Raw genomic sequence first — 23,393 nt, forward strand, 5'->3', positions numbered from 1 at the left:
TGTATTTCATACTTTCAATATATATATTTAATGTCTTCAATCAGCTGAATATATAAAAAAAATCTCCCCATTAAAATCAAAGTCCTACCAGAAAGGATGGGGAGAATTCATCTCTCTGCAAGGAGCTCAAATACTTTCACGAGCACAAAGCTATGTTCTAGTTACTTTACACATACGTTTTTAAACATATATATTGTTTGAAAACAAAAAAAAAGTTAGACCTATCTCTTCATAAATAAGCTAACCAAAAATGAGATTTCATTTCAAAGCAGTCCCACCTAACTTATCATACCAGCAGTGCAAACATAGTCCGTAAGRTTTTTAACTCATTTGCTTTACCAATTCTTGAATTTTTTCCTAATCACCATTATTTACAAGACAAGGATTTTCCTAGGATATGTTAACATGTTCATTACCCTTTCCTGGGGGAAACTGATTGTAAATATCGATATCAAATCCACAAACATTTTTTTTTTCCCCCCAAGTATCAGCTTCTTACGGTTTAGCTCTGTATTTATTTTTAATGCCATGGGAAGTGTCCGAGTCAGTACACTATTTTTAGTTATGATACAGAAAAAATACACCTTAAGACACAAACTCTGTAACACTTGCACACACACTCAAGAAGAATGGGGAATAAATCACATTTCTAGAATTATAACTGCATTTCTGATAAGAGCAATTTCCCTACCTCGATGCACTGTTTGATCCAAAAGTGATTTCCCATCGCTTCCCAGTTTTGAGAGCAGGTCACATAAAGCAGGCGCTCATAGACACGACGCTTCATAGAATTGTCAAAGACCTCAAAAAATTTGGCTCGTATGAGCGGCTGAGCACAACGCAGGCCCGAAAGAAACGCAGGCTCAAGTTTTGCAGTAAGTTCACTACCAGAAAGATTTTCATCCCTTAAACAGAAAAATAATGATATTAGAATTTATCTAGTTTATATAAATCTATATAAATTTATGTAGTTTTATACAACGTTGAAATCAAGGGTGGTGATATTTTGACAGAACCCTAGTACATCCAGGTCCACCATTTTGAGAGAAACACTGAAAAAAATGCTACTTATTGCTCAATAGAGAAAAGTCTCAGAGCTATCATAAATTTGTTAAAATTTGGATAAAATTTCTTTATAATGTGAGAGAAAAAAAAAAATCAATTTCACTCACAACAGCATCCCTGTTTGAAATGTCACAGTAACCTTAATCAATGCAACCTGCTGATTACTGTGTCCATTCCAGCACCGTGCATAGTTAAGTAGGAAAGAGAATGGCAACAGCAGCTGAAAATAATGGGGATCATTAGCACAAAAGAAAATACCTGATGTTTTTGATAAGGGAACTATTTTTCACTRTAATAGTATGTTACAAAATCTGCCTGYTGAACTAATAAAGTAACTCTCCTCAAATTATATTACACAACAGAAAGAGAAAAAAGCTTTATACCCTATGCACAAAAGGAGARAGAGGTTTTAGCTACCATCACTGTATTTATAATATGATCAACTATTAAGATGCTCTTGTACTATGGGAGAGTGGGAGATTACAGTGGAGGGATATTTTTGCAGAGCCAAAAATATAATCCTTTTTAAGAGACATTTATTTTCACATCGTATCTTCAGATATAATAAGTAAATATTGTGATTTAATGAAATGAACAGATTCTGGGTTTGTGGGAAAAAATATACTTAACTCAGAACTTAAAAAGATTGATGGCACATTATAAAGGTCATATATAGTACAAATTATGAACCAATAGACTGCAATAAATGATTAATTGCTATAATTACCTATAGACATAGTTAACAAGGTCTAAGAACTGGGCATTTAATTCAAGGTCTTCTGGAAAACGCTTTTCAATGTAAGTCATCATTTTCACTAGTAAAATGGACTTCTCACGTAGAGTAGGTGTCTGTGTTAAAAGAAGACATGATTAATTTTGTCAATTCATCTTAAAGCACACAAAACTGGTACATTCAAAGTACGTCTCAGCCATCCTTTACATCACTTTTTCACTCCTGAAGTATTGAAAAATAGCTTGGTGGAAGGTCATAGTTCTTAAGACGAAAAATAATTCAAGTACTTACACTTCTAATACTAGCTACAGAAATTTAAAATCACAACTAATAACAAGTTTAAATTACTTGAAGATTACAAAAATCTAAACTAAAAAAGTCCTTTCATATAGCAGTAGATTGTCAAGTAGTCAACTCTCATACAACATACTGTAAATTAAGGGACTGCACAATGTTACAGGAATAATATGATTTAAACTAGTATTAGTCAATCTCCATCTGAAGAAACTCTCAACGCAAGTTAACATATACATTGTGAAATATATAATTGTTATTTTAAAGCAGCTGGCAGGCAAAATGGTCTTTCAAATGAAACAAATACTATCAACTTACAAATTGCTAAGCATTTTCAACTCCAGTTACTTTCATGGCTGATGCAGAATAATCAAAAACATTGCAACAGCGTCTAAATTTATACACCAGATTCTTGCAAATCTCATTATCAAAAGCTGACAAAATATAATATTGGCATGACTTGTATTTATTTGGTATTTGAATGCAATAATGATTTTATCTTCTCAACTTACCTGATTAGCTGCCATTGGGGAATTGTTTTTCACCCATTCCTCCACTATTTTTACTACTGCACGAAGAATTTTGGCATCAGTAGACTTCTCAATGAGAGATGTTAGAATAGCTTGTATGAAATTTTTCCTCATTTCCATGCTCATCACAGCCAGACGGGTTTTCACAAGATCCAAGCTTAGCATTACGAGTTCACTTGTACCTGCTACAGATAGTAACAAATAAACAAACAAAAAGCTTTTTAAACACGTATAACAGGTGAAATTTTAAGAACAGCAGTAGGAAACTATCTGATTTTTTCYTTTTATTAAATGACAGATTTTTACTGACAGAAAAGAGGTTAAAAGGGAAAAGAAAGAAAAAGAGGCTATTTTAAGATGAAAACAAGGCTTTCAGGTCCAAAAAGCTAATTTCACAAGCAGTAGCTCTTCTATTATAATAGAGAAAGGAGTAAAAAAGTGAAAGCATAAGACAAAATTAAAAAAGCCAACCTCCTTTCAACCGCACCATACCATGTATTTCTATATATGCTGTAGCTCAGCAAGTATTCACTAACTATCCCCTAAAATGCTTGGGTTACTACCGAAATGGATATATTAAAGCAGTTATTAACAACTCAAAGTGCATTTTTATCCTTCAATACTTTATAATAATTCTCACTAATACTGCACTAAGTTTCAATATTTAGTAATGCCCACAGACCTCTCCAAAAATCATTTTAATCCCTTTGGAAAGAAGGGGATTTAATACACAATTAGAAGACTTTTAATCATTGCCATCATTACACTATGTAATGTAATACCTGTATTTGCTTCAGCTGTTCCTGCTGTAGCTTGGGGATTCAAGTGTTCCCTGACCATCTTCTGCAGGGACCGCATAAAAACCGAAATCAATCTGTCAATGTAACTGGGGTTGTTACTGCACGCAGACTTGAGAATCATTAAAGTACCTGCAGATAAAAAACAGTATTTAACACAGCAGAACTTTTACTGAGCATAATAAGATAAAGGATTTCCATGTAGAAACATTTAGATGTAGAACARTTGCTCTGTAGAAGTATTCTGCCAAAATATACCCTCTAAACCCTACAACTATCCTTYTCCTTTCTGCAACCAATAATTCTACAATAGCCTACAAAAATATTTATAGAAYTATGCTTCAGTCATTGAATGATTGCTTTGAAAATTTTGATTTCTTTTCCTGCTCACACAAGGATGAAATTTGGCAAAGAAAGCTCAAAACCTTAAACACAAAATTAATAAGATTTCCCCAACCTAAGAGAAACAACACAGCCTAACCTTCATGTGAACTCTGAAGTAAAGGCAAGAAGTATCCTTCTTGGTTAGTTTGCTGCACAGCACATCCTGACACCTGACAAATAGGCAATTCCCAAAGTGAAATTGCAGCTACCTGCACAGATCACAGGATGGAACAGTGAAGGACATTTGCCATTTAAATCAGCAAGCTTTCTAGGAGTGTGCAATGTCAGGTCTGCTTCACCAACACAACCAGTTCTGGACCAAATTTCTCCTATTCCAATCTGTCACATGCAGCTTGAGTTCCCTACCAATTAAATAAGTATCTTTTAAGAAAAAGATTTCAGCTCTTCAAAATGGTACATACTAAAATTCAGATCTGCTGTTTCAATACAGAAATGTAGTATTCATATGATTCCCCGTTTAGTGAGAATTCAAAATCTATAAATAAATCCTATTAGCTGATAAATGAGGATTTAAAAACAACTGAAAAAGAAAGTTCATATCTCAAGCTGGGATCCAACCACTTACTACTGATGGCTCTGCATGGTTACTGGATTTCAACTCCTTACAGCAAATAAGCAAAAGGCCACAATCATACTAATAAACTGCTAGAGAGCTGGAAACTCACCAAAGAGTTGTGAAGGGTTAGCATTGGTAGCTTTTTCATAATTAGTAAGTCCTTCATAAATAACCTTTCCCACTGCAGCATAAAGGCACTCCAGCTCCTCATACTTTGAAGCAACACTTGAGGTACCTGCAGAGTTGACAGTTATATTTATTTTGGGGAATATTAGCTAAAGAACAGGCAAGAAACAACTCCACTGTGCGCATCCAGTCACCCATTCCAACAGTGCAAATTTAGTTTGGTAATAAATCAAAAAAAAGTAGCACAAAGACATCCCCTCACAAAACCTATTGATTACACAGTGTGTCTTACATATTACGGTACCACTACCTCTAAATAACTCATTTTGGCAAGAATTCTTAGACTATTGAAGTTTTTCTAAAATGTGTACATATATAAATTAGTTTGAATCACAACATGGCAGGATATAAATGACATCTCTTCCTACTGTCTTTTTTTTTTAGTATCTAATCTCCCTCCCATGTTTTAGCAAAACAACATGGCTTAACAACTAAAAATCTGTATTTCTTAAGCAGAAAAATTATAATTGCAAAATACATTAAATTTATAGCCTGCATTTCCTGAACCAAAGTTATGACAGCTACAGGTTATTACAATTTTTTATGTGGATAATGATGTATTCCAAATGATTACTCATTTCAGTTTTTCTTTTCTTAAACAGAGGTTGAAAGTGCAAGCTAAAATGGATCATTAAATGCAGAAATTACAAGATAGAATATTAGCACATTCTACATTTTCTTCACCCCACCCTTAATCACTTAAGTTATGCAGCAGTAAAGGATAAAAAGGAGGAAGAAAATACCACGTACTTGGTTCCGTAGGAAAAATACCCATTAAGCGAGAAAGCAAACTATGCACTGCTCTCAAAACCTTGGTGTTTCCACAAGTCATGCAGGCTGCTACGCCTCGTTGCAGGGGTTTGAAGCTGCTGAGGATTGCAGGGGGCTGCAGGATGGTTAACAGGAAACTCAGGACCTCCAAGCCAGTGCAAATGTTGGCAAAGTTGGCCTGGTTGGGCTGTTCCTAAAGAGAACATAAACAGTAAGACAGTGAGTTGGCAGAAAAAAGATATACGTATTAARCAGTTAAGTCCACATGATATCTGTTGAAAAAGTATAAAAACGAGGTCAAGGTCTCTATATTACGGATGTTTCACATTTATGCTTTTAGATAAGTCATGCAGTAAAGTACACGGCTCTACAAGGTCTTCAATCATAAAACAGCATGTTRTAACACCAAAAAGCATACAGATACCTCAGCATGTGTACTGTACAGCTAAAACAAAATAGGTTGTATCACCAAATGCAGAAAGCCAGCCTTTACATGATCTTCAAGATTACCATAGTATATCTACAAAACTAGCAACCAGTAAAATAGTGTTTGTAGGAAGTTTATAATATCTTAAAAAAAAAAAAAAGTAGGCCATCTGAACAATCTTATTTCGAAAGAACTGAATCAATCCAGGCAAGTTAAACCACCTGCTCCTAACCCTACTTTAGCGTCCATAGGTATTGCAGCRACACAAGTTATGGAACTGTTGCAATTCACACACTCTATGTGTTTTACTAGATTGCAGAAAAGAGTAAGACTGTAAAAATTAATACCTAGATTAAAATTTTGACCAATTGGTTTTGTCTCCTGGGAATCCAAGTTAGGCTAAGGCACCAGCAGAAGGCCTTTAGCCCCCCAGCCAGTTCCAGGTTTTCCAAAAAAATGGCAGTAAATTAAATTAGTATTTACATGACTTAACATTTTATTTCAAATATAGAACTATGCTATGGTGTAAATTAAATAAAATCGAAAGGTACACAGCAGAAAAAAAATGAATGTTTACTAGACACACTAGTCAAGAAATATTAAACTTGAAAAACACCTCAAACACTTTATTTCACAAGTATTTAACCAACATTTGTGCTAAAGAACCCTGAAGCCTTACACAACTAGAAAGTGACCTACCACAGTCATTAGCAGCTTATCAAACCACTGCAGTTTGAGTTCTGATTTCGGCCACATGTCTGGTCGTAAAGCTGTTTTCAGGAGGTTGACACAACGTCGAGACAACAACTCCCCAGGAGATCCAGCCGTGTTTGAGTTGTCATTTACCTAGCAATTAATCAGAGTAACAAAATGACATCTTTCTGTAACCAACTCATTAATTTTTATGCGTTCCAGGCAAGCGTATAATTTCTTATTTCTAAAATGGATGAGCTTAAATAATTTTATCACTATAGTCTTACAGTATTTTACTGCACAGAAAGGTGACAATTAATAGTAAACATCAAAACTTGGGCCTAAACTGATAGTTAAATACTTGAAATGACCCAGGGATATACAAAAAAAAAATTAATCTGAGACATCATTGCAACAACTCTGGACATTCTCCATCTGAAACAGCACACTACCTGGCAAGCAATCCGAATCAGGAAGTTGACCACTGTGTCCGTGTGCTGCTTGTCAATGGGCTTGGAAAGAAGCGCGTCAGCTCCTGGCAAGGACTGGCTACGTCCAAATACCTGCACGAACACAAGACACTMAATGTGTAACCTACATTGTAAGAAGGTCAACAAGCAGAAATAYTTGGAGTACTTTCTAAGCAAATTCGAATTCAGGGAGTTACAAAATATGTGGAAAAACAAATAAACTAATTGCATAGTCAAAGTACTTTATAACTTTAGAGTCTCTGAAMAAAACATGAACTTCTCTTACAGCACTTATTGCTCCAGTAGCTGTCCTGAATCGTTTCACTTCTTGGCCAGAATCAACAGACAATCCTCTTTTAACAGCTGATGAGGCAGAACTGGCCCCTTCTCCACTTGCACCTGGATCCATTTCTGAATCTGGCTGAAATATCGTAATTGTGCATGTTAAAAWGTGTTTAACAGCATAACAGTCCATTCTTAACCAGTTTATTCACAGTTCCTACCTGCTGGTCTTTAATTCTTTGCAATTCCCATTTAATAACTACTTCGGCAAGATCCACAGCTAATTTTCTTTGCTCAATTGTAACACTGGGAGTGAAGCCCAGTCTCTGCATGGCACTAACCATATGCTGAACCAAGTGATGTCTCACTGGATAATAAACCTGAAAAGAAGGTTTCACAAGTATGTTAGCCAAAAGTCAGCTACACTCTCTGAAAAACAAAAATATTGAAATAAGATTAAAACAAAGTAATATAGCAGTCTTTAATCCYAAAATGTGCTAATTTGTTTCATGTTAACTGTTTGCAACTAGAAAGAATAGGTAGCAGYTTGAAAATAAAGTTTTGGCTACAGTTCTCAGTAGTTTCATGTATTGGTTACAGGTACTTAAATGAAGATTTTCTGCAGAATGTGATTTCTTCAAGAACCTAATCCTTTTAGAACGGTACAACTCATATTTGAAAACATTTAGATACTTTTTCAATAGTTTTTCTGTAAAAAGTGGCTTTCAAGTACGTTAATATTTTTATTTTTAAAAAAAAGTCAATAAAATAAAATTCATACTAAAACAAGCTAACTATGACTTTGGGACACATTTTGTTAATGTTTTTAATTTGTATTTTCAAAAGTTCTTCTTTTGAAATTTTTCATTATTCCCCCATCTGTTTAGTGTTTCCCAACATGTATTTCCCAACATACAGCTGGAGATAATAAATTTCACAGTTAACCCCACAGAAYGCATGAAGTCAAGCAAATGACTCAGGAATTACTGGAAGATATCATTGGAAGTTAAGGACAAGCAGAGGGTTTCATTTCAATGACTTAATGCTAGAGAAATTTCACAGGTCTGTTAATGAGCATACATCAAATTAGYCTTGCAGTTTCATTTGTACCCTTTTCTTCCACTATATAAGGAAAAATCCTGTGTTTAAGTTTAAACAAGTAAAATACATTCTTTCTAAGCTAAATTAAGCATTACAATTTTGTAATTGCTTGCTTGACCCAGCATCAGTCCAAAGAATTATACTTATCAACTCTTCTGTATTGGAACAGGGCACCCCTAGCTGCAGTCCTTAACTTCAAACTGTTCCCCTAGCAGCAAGGCAGCTCCCAATCACACAATCACGTTCTACATGAAAGTTCATTTTTAGGCTTATCTGCAGTAAGACCAGGTTGATCTTTCACTTAAATTGAATTGACATTTCAAAAACATGTGCTCTTTGGGGAGCTTGTTTAGCAGTTTACAAAGCCATAGCAAGGAAGCAAATACAAATACCAAAATGATACAAAAGACATTTGGGCAAAAAAAAAAAATGACAAATAATGTAATCAAAACTAGGAAAAAAAGAGAGAATACTTCAGAAGTTGTCATATAACATTAATTGTAAGAGGCTTTTTCAATTTTAATCAAAAACATTTGAAGAGAGCTGATGCCTTTTGAAACTAAGCCATATAATCAGGATTACAATATTTTTAATTAAACTGAAGTTCACCTCCTTAGCATTTATGATACAGTGATTACCAGAATAAATGGTACAAGTACCTTGAAATGTTGTACTATCAAGTGCAAAATGTGTACTAATTGTGGAACGGTGTGACCCTCTTCTACAATGATTTTTCGCGTCCAGTGAGTCAGCATCTGATGTCCATCCTCCATTCGAGCAGGCACAGCTGGAGTCAAAATAGCCATTGCCTGCCTGACAATGGCACGAGCCTCCATGGCATGAGCTTTTAGAAGACTGTGAAAAACCTAAAAGGAAAAGTTTCTGATCAATCTTACATATGTTTGTTAAAATAAAGCATTTGTAAAAGACACTACACCATATATCTTTCTCTAAACACCCTGGACTTTTTTTCTGAAGGACAATAGCTTGGTATACATACAAAACTATCAACAAAATATTTATATACATATTATATACATATATATAGATACACATATATATATTTTGTTGAACATATTGCTTTTGCCTCCCTTACCTCCCTTTTCATTTGTTGTTCTTCTCCACTGACCAAACGGAAGTTTTCCCTTTGGTCCTCACTCCCTGTCTCAGGTGAAATATTGGTCTCCAATGAAAAAACATYAATTCAACAAATACCACTTTTTACTGTTCCCTTCCTCTCTCATTACTCACATGGCTCAAAATGTCGTTCTATATTTTCCTATGCCAAAGGATACATATTAGTTTTAGGCTTACTGCTTCTGCACTTGCTAGCTCAGAAAAGCTTGCTTACTGCTCACATACCAAGCACCCAAAATTACTCTACACTCCCTACTCTGCATTGTAACATAAAGAAAAAGGAAACTACAAAACTTATTAATATTCTTTAGGCACACGAATACAAGCCTACAGTCAATACCTGCAGCACTATCTTCTTATGTATGGCAAATTTTGCAATGATGTGTGCCAGGAGCAAATGGCCACTGTATTTGCAGGCCGGGTCCACACAGGCCTTTGACAGGAGGCAGGGCCAAGCGAAAGTCATGAGGCGGCGCAGTTTGCTGTTGCGGTTCTTGTTGTTGTCGTGGATGTGATGTGGGGCATGCTCAACCAGCAGCGTGGCAAACTGCAGGAGATATATCCTGAGGGAATCCAGCATGTCTGCCTGCTTTTCTGGATCAAGCACCTAGATGATGAAAGGGGAAAAGAGGAGAGAAACAAAAATCATGACCTATAAGTACAGGCTTTTTTTGGGGGGGGCTTTTTTTTTGCTTTGCTTTTCTTTTGTTTAATTTTACACTTTTCTTTGTTGTGTTGCAACATGACTAAAACTTAAAAGCACTACTTYTTAAAATTCAGGTCAAAATCAATCAAATTGCCTCCTGAGGTAAGGAAATTTTAATAATCCACTCATCTAGGAACTTCCAAAGACCCAATATATAAAAAAACTCATCTGGAACAACATCCATTTTAGATTGGCTGACTGGTTTAAGGAAAACCAAGTTACAAGGGTATATCATAAGTAAATTAAGCGTCTTACTGAAGATTGATGAATCTCAAAAATTGAAAGTTTTATGATTCATAGTACTGCTCATAATAGACGGAAATTGCAAAAGTCATCAAATCAGGATAGAAAAGTCAAATGAGAGGAACAATTTTCAATTTCAACTTCATTTTTAAGTGCTTTAACATAAGCAAARTTTGTTACCTTTGTTATAAAAACACTAGTGATGCTTTCTGGATTATCTCCTTCTGGGTTTGGGGGTCCCAAAAGCTGTTCACCCTCTCCCTTTTCAAAACTGTGCAAGAAAGCAGGATTGAGGATATGCTGTAGTACCTGCAGAGCAAAAAGACAAGACAATTATATCAGAGTACTTCCTTCTCTAAATGACAGTCAGTATTCAACTTCTTTTGCATGCAAAACTGCATGTTAAAGATGTTCATTTGATTCTCAAAAGAAGCTAGAAGGAAAACCTTAAGGAACAGTGTACATGGATTTTTTTTTCCTCCTCTTTCCCTCTTCCAAGGGCAAAGATTCTTAGAAAGTGTAAACTAAAAGAGTCAGTGTTGAAAGCAAGATGAATTGCTGTCTCTGTTTATTATTGCTCTTCCTCAGGTATGATATTTTCACTTAAATGGMTCTGCCAATTACCAAACTCGTTGACATTTAAGCAAGCGAGTTTTGTTACCCTAGTTCCCAAGAAGAAAATTAAACCTAAATACCAGACTACTTTGACTTAATTGCTTCAGTTACCTTGGCTTTGAGCTCATCTCCAAAGTTTGGGTCATTGAAGTCCACAAATCGGAAGAACAAAGCCCGTTTCTGAGATATACTGTAGTTCTTGGGAATCTCTTCTTCCATGTACTCCTTCAGAAAAGTCATGTTGCAGAGAAAACGACCCGTAAAAGCCCGAAGCAACTGGAAAAGCAACTCTATATCACCATAATTCCTTCTGTAAAAACACATAAAAAGCTTCTGTGAAAAATCATCTACTAACCTACTATGCTTATAATTTGATGAAGAAACARACTTACACAACAGAGCCAACAGGATGAAGGTTTTAGAGTCAATGGCAATATTATGAAACACCTTAGTTAAACCTTATCTTCAATAATTGCCATCCCTTTTTAATACATCTACATGTCTTCACCATACTTTCAAAAATATTTTTTTTTTTAAAAAAAGTACATGAGCTACAGAAAATACATGGTTCTACTTACTTGCAGTAATTCARTAAACAATATGCCAACAGCTTAGGTTCTTTCCAGTTTGTTGCAGCCATATTCTCCTTACGATGTCTCTCCTGAAAAGCTTCRCTCACCCATACACGTTTCAATTGATTCACCAAGGAATGCTGATTTGCCAGCCAACATTCATCATTCTTAACAATAATACTTATGATCTGTCAAAAGCAAAACAAGACAAATGCACTGTCAACATGCAACAGTTCCGTCAGTAGCAACAACGATAAAAAAAAGCATCTGTTTCAAGATGATTTAGGGTTCTAATATCATTCAAAGAAAAGTAAAACATGAACTAGCTTAGAATGATTTTAAAGGGAGCTTTTTTAAAGGAAATTTCCTTTGCCATCAGTTTACTTCTTGAATCTTAGCTGATTTTTTTAAAGCATTTTTATATGAGCTGTAAAAGAAAAAAACACAAAAGAAAAAATGAATACCTTGATAGCCTGAAACTGAAGATCAAGACGCATTGTGGTAGTGCTTGGAGAACCAGGTCTAACAGCTGCTTGGGTACCAACAGGTAACAGCAGAGTAATAAATCTGTTTGGATTAGCTGCCAGTACATCTCGTAGGGGTTTGGCATCTTTATGTTTTAAGAAGCTCTGAAGAAAGGSAAAAAGTAATTTTAATAGCAACTTTTAAAAGCAATTCATATCACAGGCTTATTCTATCCYGTAGTTTTATAATATTTATATATGCAACTTTAGTGCACAGATTAGATTTCTTTATATATAAAAATATCTAACTTTAGTGATAATCCTACATAATTTGTAAAGGCATAAAATCTAAGGGAAAAAAAAMCAAACAACATGGAACAGGCATCCTATACTCAGAATAAGACTATGATTAAGAACTACAAGAGCATARGGGAGGAAAAACTAAAAACAGAGAGTAAAAAGATAAATATTYCTGATTCATCAGATTTGTGGAGATTTAGGTTTTACTTCTTCACTTTCCCATTGAGCCTACCATAAACATTCTGCTCCACTGTGGATCATTTAAAGTGGCTTCCATCATGAATAGCTCAACAGTCTGGGATGGATGACGTGTCAGAAATTTTATCAATGGTTCTCTGAATGGACTGCCAGCCTGAAAAAATAATATCGCTTAAATGAAAAATGCAGAGCATGGAGTAGTTTTATTTGTCTATTAATTTACTAGGACTCAGAAAAGCACTTAATTTGGCATTTACACAGATACTAAATGTTTAGAACTTGCATGCTGTGTTTAGTGAGAGTTTAAGCAATTGCTTTTAGAAGCTTAATAAAGTGCTGATTCCAARTAAGAGGTTTAGAGAAGGCTGTACTTTAAAAGAATTTTTATAATCAAACATTCTTATATCAATATGTYAAAAATTCAAAATATACTTTAAGAAAGGCAAAAAAAAAAAAAAAAATCAATGTTAACTTCCACTTTTACCTCGATCAACATTGCTCGCTCTGTTTTCATCACAACTTCCAGCAAAGGTTTAACTAAAGTCTGTGGAGCAGCTGGGATCAGGTGAAATAAATTTATGATTGCTGAACAAATCTTCATTTCCTACAGGCAAAAAGAAATACAAGCAATTTAACACTGCCAGAGAAACATATAAAAATGGTATCACCTCTTCTAGCATTCTTTATCCCTCTCTGTATTGGCATAGCCAGCAATCAAGAGGAATGGGTTAACATCTACTTACCCTGATACACAGAATATATTTSACTTGTGGAATTTGTTCCCCCTCCCCCCCAAAAAAACATTTCCTGTAAAGTCATCTYTAATTTTATTTACTGTGCCAGGAGAGCAGGGTTGTGCATTCGGAGGCGGCCGCTGCGGCCTAASGGCACCAAGGGGAGCCCTGGCTGCTCCTGCTGCCCCACGGCCRGAGGCTACTGCATGGGCAGCTCCGAGCTCCTCTAGAGACGTTGCAAACAGCCAGCTACTCTAAAGGAAAGTCTGCTCTGTTCCCCCCTACCCCGATATTAAATTTGAATTCCTTCAAACAATTCTTTTTTTTTTCTTTCATTGTGTAATTCTAAACGTGAACTGTGTTTCAGTTAACCACATTGTAGCTTTTCTTTAGTAGAAAAAGAGAAAAAAATAAACAAATAAACAGGCCACAACATCCTCAACATCTCTCTCAAGTCCATTTGCAATAACACGGGATACAATGGGGTATCTTCAAAGGGATTAAGCTTCCTCAGCTGAGTTTAGACAATTACTTGTGGGCCCCACTCCTTCAATGCAATCTGCCTAGAGGGACCCCAAGGACTACTCTGCCAGATTGAAGGACAGGACAGAGAATAACACAGAGCACAAAAATCCATCAAGACGGAAGTGCTTTAAAACAAACAAACAAATAAATAAATAAATAAATAAATAAATAAATAAATAAAGCCTGCTCTTCCTAGCACAAACATGCTTAACACCCTCAACAGCAAGGTTACCAAACACCTCTGCCACAGACGAACATGGGACAAGGCACAGCACTGCACGCGGAGGCACAACGCACTCTGCCCAGAGCACCTCGAGAGAATTAACAAGTCACAGGAAAAGAAACCAAAACAGAAAAACAACRAACTGCCTGGTGCCTTCACTGAGTTTCTCACCTCTACCCCTTCCATAGCAGGCTGAGCCAAAGCAGAAGTCTCAGCATGAAAAGAGAAACCCCACAAAAACATRAAATAAAGGAACACATCAGTTTACGCCACTGTGCAGACTGCAGTCCGGCCCAACTTGAGGAAGGTGGGATTTTCAGCTCGGGCTGAGCGCATGGGGATACAACCATCTCCCGCTCTTAAAATTACTCTGCTAAAAATGGGGACACAAGACACTTTTTTTTCCCTCCCTGTGCATTGCTTATGCACAGCTTCCCAAGTATTTGTACAGAGAGATGTTGAATATCATTAAAAACAAGGGAACAATATTATATTATCTTCAAAGATGAAGTTGTCCAATACCGATTTTGAAACTGGTATTTGAACTACCAAGCTACAGATGTCCTTCTTACAAATCTAGTGGAGACTTTCTGCTGGGACACTGCTGCTCATTACAGTATTTGTGGCACACATCTGCTCAAAACTTGCTTTTCTACTACTGACCTAACACATAACAACATGCCTTTCATTGCAGAGGTAGGGAAGAAGGTATTTAAATCAAAGATTAAATTACTTYGCCAATGAATTAAATCTTCATTTCGACCCAAGATATTACTTATTTGTTCATTTGCTTAATCAGGCAAGTCAATTGAAGAACACATTRAGACTACTGTAAAATGGTTTAGGTGAATCAATCACTTAAGATGTTTTGACATCAGTAGRCATCAAAAGTAAATTAATATGCATCAGTTTCAATGCACATGTCTGAAGTATTTACTTTGTGTAAAGCTGTCATTTCTTTGCATTAGAAAACTCTTTCTCTAGACATTTGAAGCACAGCCTGCTCCATGATGAGGCCCTGATGACCATCCACTCTGTGCAGGATGCCAGAGCTGCACACCAACACTACCACCAAAGCAAGAGTTCAAAACTGGCACCTTCAAAATGTGCAGCTGAAGAGAGGATGGAAATTGCTTAAGTCAAAAATCCTGCAATAACACTATCTATCAGTTTCCATAGCAAATATGAGGGTTTCCTGACCACTTCCATCCTGTACTGAGTTTACCAGCTCCTACATCAAACCACTCAGTCTGAATGATGCCACCCACTGAGGAGCACTCCCCAGCACAGCTCTTACGGGAACAGAAGAGGTTTGGGCRATCTCTGCATGTTCAGGAAGGACCCAGAGTAAGTGAAAGGCCAACTACAACTAACCTTAACCAGCAGCTTCCCCACTGTGGCCTTCCCCAGGGCTAGAAGATGTGATCACCATTACAGCACATTGCCAGTATGAACACAGATTGCCGTAACCGTCTGTGCCCTCCAGTTCCCTATAGCTTTTATTTTTAAGAAAACTTTAAAGGAACAACAGGAAAAAAAAAAAAGTAGTAATATTTCAGTCAGCTTGTTGTCTCACCAAGTCTCTTTTCCTATTTGAAAGCCTTTCCACAGACTTCTGTCCTCCCTCGAGATTTGTCAGTAGATTTATTCTCAAGTTTCTGAAGTGTGCCTCCCCCCAACATAAACTTCAAACCAACAATAAAAAAGCACGTTTGAGAGACTAAACACAGAACTACATAAAAACTAACTATGACAGAAGACTTTAAAAGCAAAAGAATTACAATCAAATGTCATTCAAGCTTAAGGTTCAAGGACAACTGAAAAACTGCTATAGTGGAGCCCCACTGTGGTTTGAAAAACTACTAGTATATAAAGATCTGTACAATAACTGCAATTTTCATGTTTGAGAAGAGAAAAAGCAAATCCAAGAAAAATATGAAGGCCTTAGAACTATGCTGACTCAAATAAAAAATAGTGTTTAACTCAGAAATGGTTATTCTGTGCATTTTTAAGTTAAAATATAAAATAAATTCTACTTCMTTAGAATATCTAGGTCAAATACAAAGCAATGACTGAATTTAGATGTAAAAGCTCTTTTGCAATGACAGGAAAGACTAATGAAAAGCCATTAAACAATTTCTGTTTTGAGGGAAATAAAAAGCCAATCTAATTTCATTCTAATTTGAAAAACAAAGAAATTAATACAACTCCCCTCCAATTTTTCCCTAGTTCATGCAATAATAAATCTGAACACTTAATATAAATTATTAATGACATCCTAATAGCATGACAGAACTTCTGGCAATCTGCATGAACAGCACTGAAGCAGGAATTCCCTTAAGCGCCATATCACTGAGGAGCACACAGTGCTCTTGATAAGYGATGCAGTTTCTCATTTACCAAAAAATTTATCAGGTTCCCATGGTTTGACAGAGGGAGAAGCAGGGGGAGATTCTGATGCAATCTCAACTAGGAAATACAAAATTATCTTTCACAGATCAGATTTAAAATGAACTGGAGTAAATGCTGTTATTTTCTACAATTTTTAAAATAATGTGGTATGAACCATAAATAATAATATGGTATATTAAGCAGAAAGAGAGATTACGTTGCTGCAGTCATCATCCATTCTAAAGAACAGATTTCTAAGCAGAAAACCTGCAAAATCAATACATTTTTCCTGCACAAACCTGCGCAAGGCAGGCTCTTAAGTAAATGCACCTAGAATGGTAAGGAGGCTCCTTTGCTAAGATCTGTTACCAATACTCAATAAATAATGTCATTTACTTGTAACAAAACATCAGCAGGTAACAAGTTAGAATAACATTTATAATTGAATGAGTTCTGTATTTCCTAAACATTCATACAGTTGATTTCTGTGTTGTCTTTCCCTACAAAAGCATTCATTAACTTACATTTCCATCACTCCGCTGTCCTCCTTTGTGTGTAATAACTACCACTTCCATCCATTTACGCAGGTGTTGCTATTAAAAGATAGTAATAATAAAAAAAAAATAAGCTAATTTGCATTATTCTTCTACTGTTCCATTTTAGCAAGTGACAGCAATTACTTCAAGAAAAGAAAAAGCAGAAGCAGTAATTACTGTTTGAGGGAAACAAGGAGAGAAATCAGGGTTATTTTTGTTCCCTCGGCATGAAAAAGTTCATTTACTATTTGAAACAATATGGTTCATAATTTGAATTTTCCAAACTGAAGAGGCAGCAATATTACCTAASAAAGCTGTCATTAATCTATTAGAAGACCACAAGTTTTATTTAGTATTTGAAAACTATCTGCATTGTCATATTCCTGTGTGGTGCTGCAGGAGACTGCAAGGGATTGTTGCTAAAAAGCATGTATATATATWTTTTTATATATAAATAAACTGTAAAGCATTGCACAGGAAGAGCAAAGGCTGAAGTCGCCAACAACTTGATTATTAGACAGAACAAACAACTATGACATTTAATGATTTAAGAAGCCCTCATCTCCTGAGCTACTATTATCACTTGGAACTTAAGTTTCATCTGTTGACTTTTACAGTTTGCTAAAGGTTCTTTCCTTATACAAGAAAGCAAAGGATATGAAACTACATACATAGGTCAAAAGGCATAAAAAAAAAGTTTAATATGCAATAAAGATAGGTTCATTAGGTTCATAGTTGTTCAATATTTTGCATAATATGATATTCATTTTCATATTTCGAGATATTTTCTTCTATGAATTAGGAAACCAAAAACTTATTTTAATATATACATTAAATAATTACTGAGTAGCTACTTTTAAATAGTGCAAATGTTAGTTATAATACAACCCTTACATGAATAGGCTTACCATCATCTGATCACAGAATTTATCATTAAAAGAGTTTGGAAAAAGCCTAGTGACAGATGTCAGGCGATTCACGACATTCAGCGTCAGGCTTCGATAGTCTCCCAGCATCATAAGCAACGGTCTCATGTGCGTATGAATTTGATCCACTTCTATTGTGGCTCCTTCCAAGAACTGCAAGAGAGGAAAAATTAAAATGGCAGGAGGGGGAAAACTTTGGCTATTTTTGTGCAAGTACATTCCTTAAAACTAATTCTGCTGGCTTATCTAGTTTGCACTTTCCGAATGCAACAGTTCCAAGGTCTTTACTACTGGAAACACAGCATGGATTCAAGAACTAGGGTATTTCCTCATGCATAGTAGTATATTCAGTAAAGTAATTAAGCAGAATTTAATTATAGACAAGGTGTTTAAGAACTGCTGTAATTATAAATAAAATATAAAACTATGAACCTAGAAAGTGCTTTATTAAGATTTGCCTGTGAGGCTAGCTGAAGACCATATAGCAAATCCATCTTGCATCCATCCCGAATAACACAAAAGGTCTGGCTTGTAAGCTGGCTGCAAGCATCCAGATTTGCTGTATTTGCTATTGCCATTAAGTGCTGCACAGGCACAGATTTTTCACAGGAGAAGGTAGTGGAAAGGATCAAGAATTCTTACACGACAGGTATAGGTCAGAGCAGCCCTTAGCTGCTCTCCTGGATCCCTCCCAAGTCGTACTGTCAGCGAACCACGAGCAGAAAGAACCTTCCCTCTCACGGCCAGTGAAACGAGGAGGAGATACCTGAAATCTGACCTACGCTACACTCACGTTTCCTGGGACACGCCATCCCACCTACCTCTCCTCACAAAAAGGTGTAAGTATTTTTAATTCCATTTTGCAAGAGGACATCCTTTTAGTATTTTTAATTTCATTTTGCAAAGGGACATCCTTTTTCCCCATCTTCCTATCTGCTTTACATGCTAAGCTGGCATCCATTGGACAGACAGTGCAGAGCYCAAACAGGGGAGCTGCAGCCCTGGGCCCTAAGGCACGAGCCCTTCTTCCAGAGCTTCTCTGCTGCACTGCTGTCACCTCCAAAACCAGCCACAGCATCTCCAAACTGCAGTTCTTTTAAAAATGGAAGAACAAGAAAGGCTTTTAAAATAAAACCACATATGCACATTTTTGAGACTGCTCAGAAAAACTGTGACTTTTAATGAGAAAAATATATTTACTATTAAAAAAAATAAGAGAAAGAGAGAAAGCGACAGGGTACTTGGACAAGAGCTTACAACATTAATTTCAAACAGAAGAAAATTATTATAGCTAAATTCAAAGCCCCTCAAGAAGCACATCTGACAGAAACTTAATTACAGTGCTGCCACTAATGAGACCTAGCAGAGCAGCCATCAATCCTTATAGAGACATTTCCCAAGAAGCTTTGGTAACAAGGAAGCAAAGCAGAAGGAAGAGCAGCCTCAGAGCAGCACTGTTTTATACACACTAACCTTTCTCATGCACGCCTCTCCTGCCTCCTGCAGCTCGTTATTTGTGGAGTTGAGGGCCTTGAAGAGTGCAGCAATGATCTTCTCTCTCGACTGAGGCAAGTAATTGCAAGCAGCCAGAGCATCTGCAAAAATCAATGTAAATTTGTTTACTTTGTTAACTCATTTTCAAAAGAGGCGAAAAAAGATCCTAATTCTACATCTATTCTCTTGAAACTTAAACTTATTTCATCTTAAATTACTGACAGCTAAAGTCCAGCATGACTTGCCAAAAGCAAGTTCCATTAAACTGTGACCTCTACAGAAGAGTGACCAGCTTTTACGTTCAAGTTTTCAGCCGATCTGGGACCAAAGACTACTTGTTGCTCACAGAACACTTAGCCACATCAAATTTTGTTTTGAAACTCACTTAAGGCTGCAATCCGAAGAGGTACAAGTGATGGCAGACTTTTGTAGCATGGGAGCTTCATTAAGGCAGCATCTTCGGCCTCACACAAATTCAACAACTGCGGGGGGTTGAACAAAAAGAACAAAAACAATGAACATTCAAGCCTTGCATTACAAATGATGCTTGAAGCAGTCTTATCAGCTGCCTTTTAGTCTGGTCTCTCCAACAGAGCTGGGTTCATTTACCCAGCTAGTTGATCCCTACATTTGACAAGGCAAACACCTTACTAGAAATAAAAGTACAAGATTTTAACTTACACTGTGCGTAAAGGCCTAAATAAGAAAGCTGTAGCTATTAGACTATCTCATCAAGGATCATTTAAAACATTTCACAGATATTAGAACATTGTGCTCAGCCCAGGAGTATTCAGTCGCAGGTAAACGCTGACAGCTTGATCCTTTCACGTTTCAAAAGGTAAATTCTAACTTTGCAGCACAAGTTCAAATTCACAGAAAAATGTGTATCTTTAACATTGACAACAGGAGCACTACCTAAGTATCTGCATTCAAATGTGAGACTAGAAAAGGAATGTACCTCTGTGTAGAAAACTTTGTGTTCCACAACATTCAGATCCATGGTAAAGAGTCGAGGCTGCAAAGTCGTGCAAAACGTATTCCCCTCCATTAGGCCAATCTGGGCATTGGCAGGTTGATGCCTAAGTAAGTGCTTTTTAGGAGGAACCATGTCTTGGAGGACCTACATGGGATAATTTGAATTACTGAATTAGCAGCCTGTTCAATGACCYCATAGATCCAACACCAAAGATAGCAGCAGCCACAACCCTGTGTATTTATCCATTTGCCACTCTGACTACAAATTTATCTCTTCAGAAATCACTAAGCAAGCACTTCTCTGAACTAATTTAATGCACAGTTAGCTAGTGAATGAGCTCAATATCTGTAATTATTACAGATTTTCTGTGAACAGATATACAATATTTAATAAACTTAACATAATGGTATAAGCAACATTGATAAAAACAATGTTAATAAAAAAAATCATAGACTCCAGTTTTACAAACACTGAAGTCAAAAACAAGCATGTTCTAGCTCCTAAAATATCAGGAAAATGAAAACATTCATGCAAGACTTTTCCATTACAACAATTTTTCACTCTCTTCCATAGGCACCTTTATAAAAAGCAGATCTTAACTCGAGGCCATCTCTGTAAACGCACAAATTTCAATAATAACATCTACAGTTTTGTATGCTGTGGTGGCCCAAGGGCTTATGTATTTTCACTGGAGTGTCAAGAGAATGAGTGCTATATTAGCTTTCAGGAGTAGGCAGCAAAATCTGATTAGGAAATACTGATAGGGAGAAGCACAGCAGGGTCTCTTAGTTTGAGACACAAAATTATGGTGCAAAATACATTAGCTACCTGGTCTAGCCTATGTCTGATTGGTGGGAGGATGTGTAGTCTGTAATTTCAGAAAGTAAATCAATTTGAACAGAAGACCTTACGAATAAAGTCTTAAAAACAAATAGAACTCACACGCAATTTGTACAAATCTCTACAGTATTTTGGCTACAGTGTATTAAGGAAAATGAAGCCAAGTAAATCACAAAGAGATGCTACCAAAGCACTAAGAACTTACTTCACTAATATGGGAAAATGCAGTCAAAAAAGCATTTTGTTAAAAAAAAAAAAMCACAACTGCTAAACACCCTTAAACTCACTTGTACTCTCAGTAATATTTCTTCTCACCTCTTTATGTGGCTCCATAATCACAGTGACACTTTTCCCAGTGACCTGTGCAAGCACCTGCAGTGAATGCATGGCCTGTTTCCTCACAGTAGAGTTTGGAGACGTTACTTCTCGAACCAGGTCATGTGTCACATGATGGAAAGACTTCTCTTGGGCTGCTAAGATTTCCTCTGTTTTTTCTTCATCTTTTAAGGGAGTTGCACATCTAATCAAAAGCTGTTCTAGTGTYGTCTTTGCCATAGCAACTGCTCCATTGGAAACCTAAGATAACATGGATTTTTTTATTTTTAACTACAGAACACTGAGATCACAAATTTACATACTACTCAATAACTCAATTCTGATGAATCCTCTGAAAAGACTAAAAATATTTCAGGTTTAACTTACTCAACTAGCATTCCAAAACTATGTACTTTTTACAAGTTTTACAAATCAACTCTAAGAGCTGGAACATCTAAGCAACACTGTCACCACATCACTCACAACTGAGAAAACGTCAAGCAGTCAGTTCTGTTGGTACCTGTAGGTAAAGCTATATGAAGCTTTCTAATATGAAGAATATCTTTTAAGCAAACATGGAAGAAAGAGAGTATTCCTTATGCAAGTTACAGTGATCGTCATGTTGTTTCACTGATCTGAACTAAGCAAATGCACTTTCAAAACTTTGACCAAAAAAAAAAAAATTCCTTATCTCGGGGCTTGGTTTAAGATAAAATGACTAAACTTCACTCACAAGTGTTCTGGATTTCATCAAAATCGGCCAGAGTTCAACTTATGTGAATTTAAGAAGTTACAGTTCCTCCCCACTAGTCAATATAACCCACTCATTCAATACCTCTCCAGTTAGATCCATCATAACAAAGAGAAGTGCCTTCAGGAAAGTCTGCTGGTTCTGCAGGACCCAAATCAGGGGCAGCCGTTCCATGAGGAATTTAATGGACACCACACCTCCTAGTTTAGCATACCAAGCTTGCTCGTAACAGCAAGCGCATAGGCGCTCCACAATATATGAGAACAAAGGTAGCTGACAAGCCTGGAAACAAAGAATTTTATCAGTGCTTCAGATTTTTTTTCCAACTCATTGACAGCCTCMAAAAGTTCAGAAGCTGAATTAAGAGGCTGAAACAAGATGAACAAAAAAAAAGGGCTCTATTACCCTTTCCTTTGAACCCAAGATAATGCTTGCAACATCAAATATCACTGCGAGAGCCACCTCTCCTATTTTGCAGAGTTCCTTCTCCTCATAGGCCATGCAGATCGCGATGGCATCAATAAGCACCAAGGGATCCATGCCTTTCGACCCATTTTCTTCACTATGAAACATGGCTGTGCTAGGCTGGCTTCCAACCTGATAGCACTGCAGCAAGAAAGGACCTGTAATTTATATGGAGAGAGGAAGGAAAAAAAAAGACTAAACAATGGATATTTCAGTATGAATAGTCTTTCAATTAGGTTTTACAACTCCTCTGATGAGCTGATGGCAAAACCAGTAAGCACTCTGCCTATTTGCATATAAATGGGTTGCAAGGCATTTTTCAGTCTTGGAAGAAAAACGATTTCATCTAGTTGAATCTTTTTTTTTTTCTTTCTCATTCAGTGACTATGCACTGCAGAGGTCTGCTAAGGAGATTTAATTAAACGAAGAATTTTATGAAAGTCAAGTTACATTAAAGCAACAGTGAGGAAGCAAATGGCTATAGCATATCTTTTCTCAAATTACTTGTCATGCAGTCCAGCTCCAAACAATTTACTTCACAGATACAAAACACCRCTGTGCTCTGTAATGTTTACTTAGGTCCTCTGATGGTCCTAAGTGAAGTGTAAATGGAAACAACCAATTAAAAACCACACATAAAAAATAAATCTATCAAATTATACAAATGGTCTG

The 23,393-nt window shown here is 36.3% G+C and overlaps 1 protein-coding gene across 1 annotated transcript in view; it reads right to left on the bottom strand.

Moving 5' to 3' along the window:
- TRRAP (transformation/transcription domain associated protein) overlaps nucleotides 1-23,393 on the bottom strand; it is an 82,217-nt gene that overhangs the window by 38,597 nt on the left and 20,227 nt on the right. Inside the window, exons 23-48 of the mRNA XM_026054200.1 lie at nucleotides 22,662-22,879; nucleotides 22,341-22,538; nucleotides 21,506-21,766; nucleotides 20,333-20,494; nucleotides 19,760-19,856; nucleotides 19,354-19,475; nucleotides 17,863-18,033; nucleotides 16,943-17,011; nucleotides 13,030-13,149; nucleotides 12,580-12,699; nucleotides 12,048-12,212; nucleotides 11,590-11,771; nucleotides 11,123-11,321; nucleotides 10,577-10,705; nucleotides 9,788-10,054; nucleotides 8,970-9,176; nucleotides 7,431-7,589; nucleotides 7,214-7,348; nucleotides 6,910-7,020; nucleotides 6,464-6,610; nucleotides 5,317-5,530; nucleotides 4,490-4,615; nucleotides 3,405-3,551; nucleotides 2,605-2,807; nucleotides 1,793-1,914; nucleotides 692-905 (exon numbers count right to left, since the gene is read on the bottom strand). Of these exons, the coding sequence (XP_025909985.1) occupies nucleotides 692-905; nucleotides 1,793-1,914; nucleotides 2,605-2,807; nucleotides 3,405-3,551; nucleotides 4,490-4,615; nucleotides 5,317-5,530; nucleotides 6,464-6,610; nucleotides 6,910-7,020; nucleotides 7,214-7,348; nucleotides 7,431-7,589; nucleotides 8,970-9,176; nucleotides 9,788-10,054; nucleotides 10,577-10,705; nucleotides 11,123-11,321; nucleotides 11,590-11,771; nucleotides 12,048-12,212; nucleotides 12,580-12,699; nucleotides 13,030-13,149; nucleotides 16,943-17,011; nucleotides 17,863-18,033; nucleotides 19,354-19,475; nucleotides 19,760-19,856; nucleotides 20,333-20,494; nucleotides 21,506-21,766; nucleotides 22,341-22,538; nucleotides 22,662-22,879 (4,265 nt within the window). The remainder of the gene's footprint in view (nucleotides 1-691; nucleotides 906-1,792; nucleotides 1,915-2,604; nucleotides 2,808-3,404; nucleotides 3,552-4,489; nucleotides 4,616-5,316; nucleotides 5,531-6,463; nucleotides 6,611-6,909; nucleotides 7,021-7,213; nucleotides 7,349-7,430; nucleotides 7,590-8,969; nucleotides 9,177-9,787; nucleotides 10,055-10,576; nucleotides 10,706-11,122; nucleotides 11,322-11,589; nucleotides 11,772-12,047; nucleotides 12,213-12,579; nucleotides 12,700-13,029; nucleotides 13,150-16,942; nucleotides 17,012-17,862; nucleotides 18,034-19,353; nucleotides 19,476-19,759; nucleotides 19,857-20,332; nucleotides 20,495-21,505; nucleotides 21,767-22,340; nucleotides 22,539-22,661; nucleotides 22,880-23,393) is intronic.

Source organism: Nothoprocta perdicaria, unplaced genomic scaffold (assembly GCF_003342845.1).
Source record: "Nothoprocta perdicaria isolate Ctin4 unplaced genomic scaffold, notPer1 scaffold_12, whole genome shotgun sequence".
NCBI classification, from domain to species: Eukaryota; Metazoa; Chordata; class Aves; order Tinamiformes; family Tinamidae; genus Nothoprocta; species Nothoprocta perdicaria.